Here is a 1,199-nt window from a genome sequence, read left to right as displayed (position 1 = left end):
AGAGTTAGATTTTTCTAATGTTAAAATATAAGAGATATTTTTATATTTCTAATTGGTTAAAAATTTATTTGTCTTCAAATTAAAAGGTTAAAAATTTATTTATCATTTTTTTGTTTTATTTTCGCATGTTATAAATCTTTTCATTTTGAAGAAATTAAAACTAAAAAGAACAATTTATTTTTTTCTCTTATTTCGGTCATGTGTAATTAAATTTAAACTTTTAAGAGGTGTAATTTAATTCATTTTAAAAGTTTTGTATTCAATTATTTTATATCTTGTTAGAGAATGCATGTCTCACCAAATATTATATGCATATATATTTAGCTTGAGAAGGACACCTACTACCTGAAGTGCAAGGAACTAACAGATAAGACTATTGGACTCAGGTACAAACACATTGTGGCTATAGAATAAAGTTCTAAATTTAAGTAAAATATTTATCTAAGTCTATATAAATTATTATAACAATTTTTTAAATCACGTATTTCTTCTCTTTTTTCGTTTTTTTCAACTTCTCCTTCTCCTCTTTCTCATAACACTAAAAAAAATTAAAATCAATAAAAATATTAATAAAATATTATTATTATTAGTGATTACAATAATAAAAGAGAAAAAGAAAAAGAAGAAGTAGAATCTGCGTACGACAAGGATTGTGATAAGATAAAAGGAAAGACAATTGGCTATATGATTGCATTATCCAAAATGAGGCCAAAAATGATAAAATACAATGTTGTAAAAGATTAATTAATTCCTCGTTTCACTTTAATTTTTTGCACTTTATTATATTTTTCAAATTTACTCCAATTATTATGTGCTCTATCGTAGCTCTTGTACCTTAATCTTTTTTATCTGAGCAACACTTATCTATTTTTTTTTTTTCAATTATAAATTCTTGACAGGCACTTGAATGGAGAGGAGCTGCAAGGAATGAAAATTCATGAACTACAGAAACTAGAGAAAGTGTTAGGAAAGGGTTTGGCTCGTGTTTCAAAAGAAAAGGTTTTTTCTCTGATCAATTTTGGATATCCATTTTTGCTTTAGATTTGGATTATATGCCTATATGTTACGTAACATTTAATCTTCATATTTTTTTTTTTCAGGATGAAAGAAATCTAAAAGATATTATTGAGATGAAGAAAAGGGTAAGGCTATATATATGTGTCTGAGTTTAATTAGTGACTTAACTTTTATCGTTAATA

General features: G+C 24.8%; 1 protein-coding gene across 2 annotated transcripts in view; it reads left to right on the top strand.

Moving 5' to 3' along the window:
* LOC107621758 (MADS-box transcription factor 55-like) overlaps nucleotides 301-1,199 on the top strand; it is a 3,391-nt gene continuing 2,492 nt past the window's right edge. The window contains exons 1-3 of one of the 2 annotated variants that reach the window (XM_016323763.2): nucleotides 301-386; nucleotides 900-999; nucleotides 1,101-1,142. In XM_016323763.2, coding sequence (XP_016179249.1) covers nucleotides 928-999; nucleotides 1,101-1,142 — 114 coding nt within the window. In that variant the 5' untranslated portion in view covers nucleotides 301-386; nucleotides 900-927. The remainder of the gene's footprint in view (nucleotides 387-899; nucleotides 1,000-1,100; nucleotides 1,143-1,199) is intronic. The other variant, XM_016323764.2, reaches the window with a different exon arrangement.

This window comes from Arachis ipaensis, chromosome B10 (assembly GCF_000816755.2).
Source record: "Arachis ipaensis cultivar K30076 chromosome B10, Araip1.1, whole genome shotgun sequence".
NCBI classification, from domain to species: domain Eukaryota; kingdom Viridiplantae; phylum Streptophyta; class Magnoliopsida; order Fabales; family Fabaceae; genus Arachis; species Arachis ipaensis.
The sequence above is the reverse complement of the archived record's forward strand: the minus strand, read 5'-3'. Positions and strand labels throughout refer to the sequence as shown.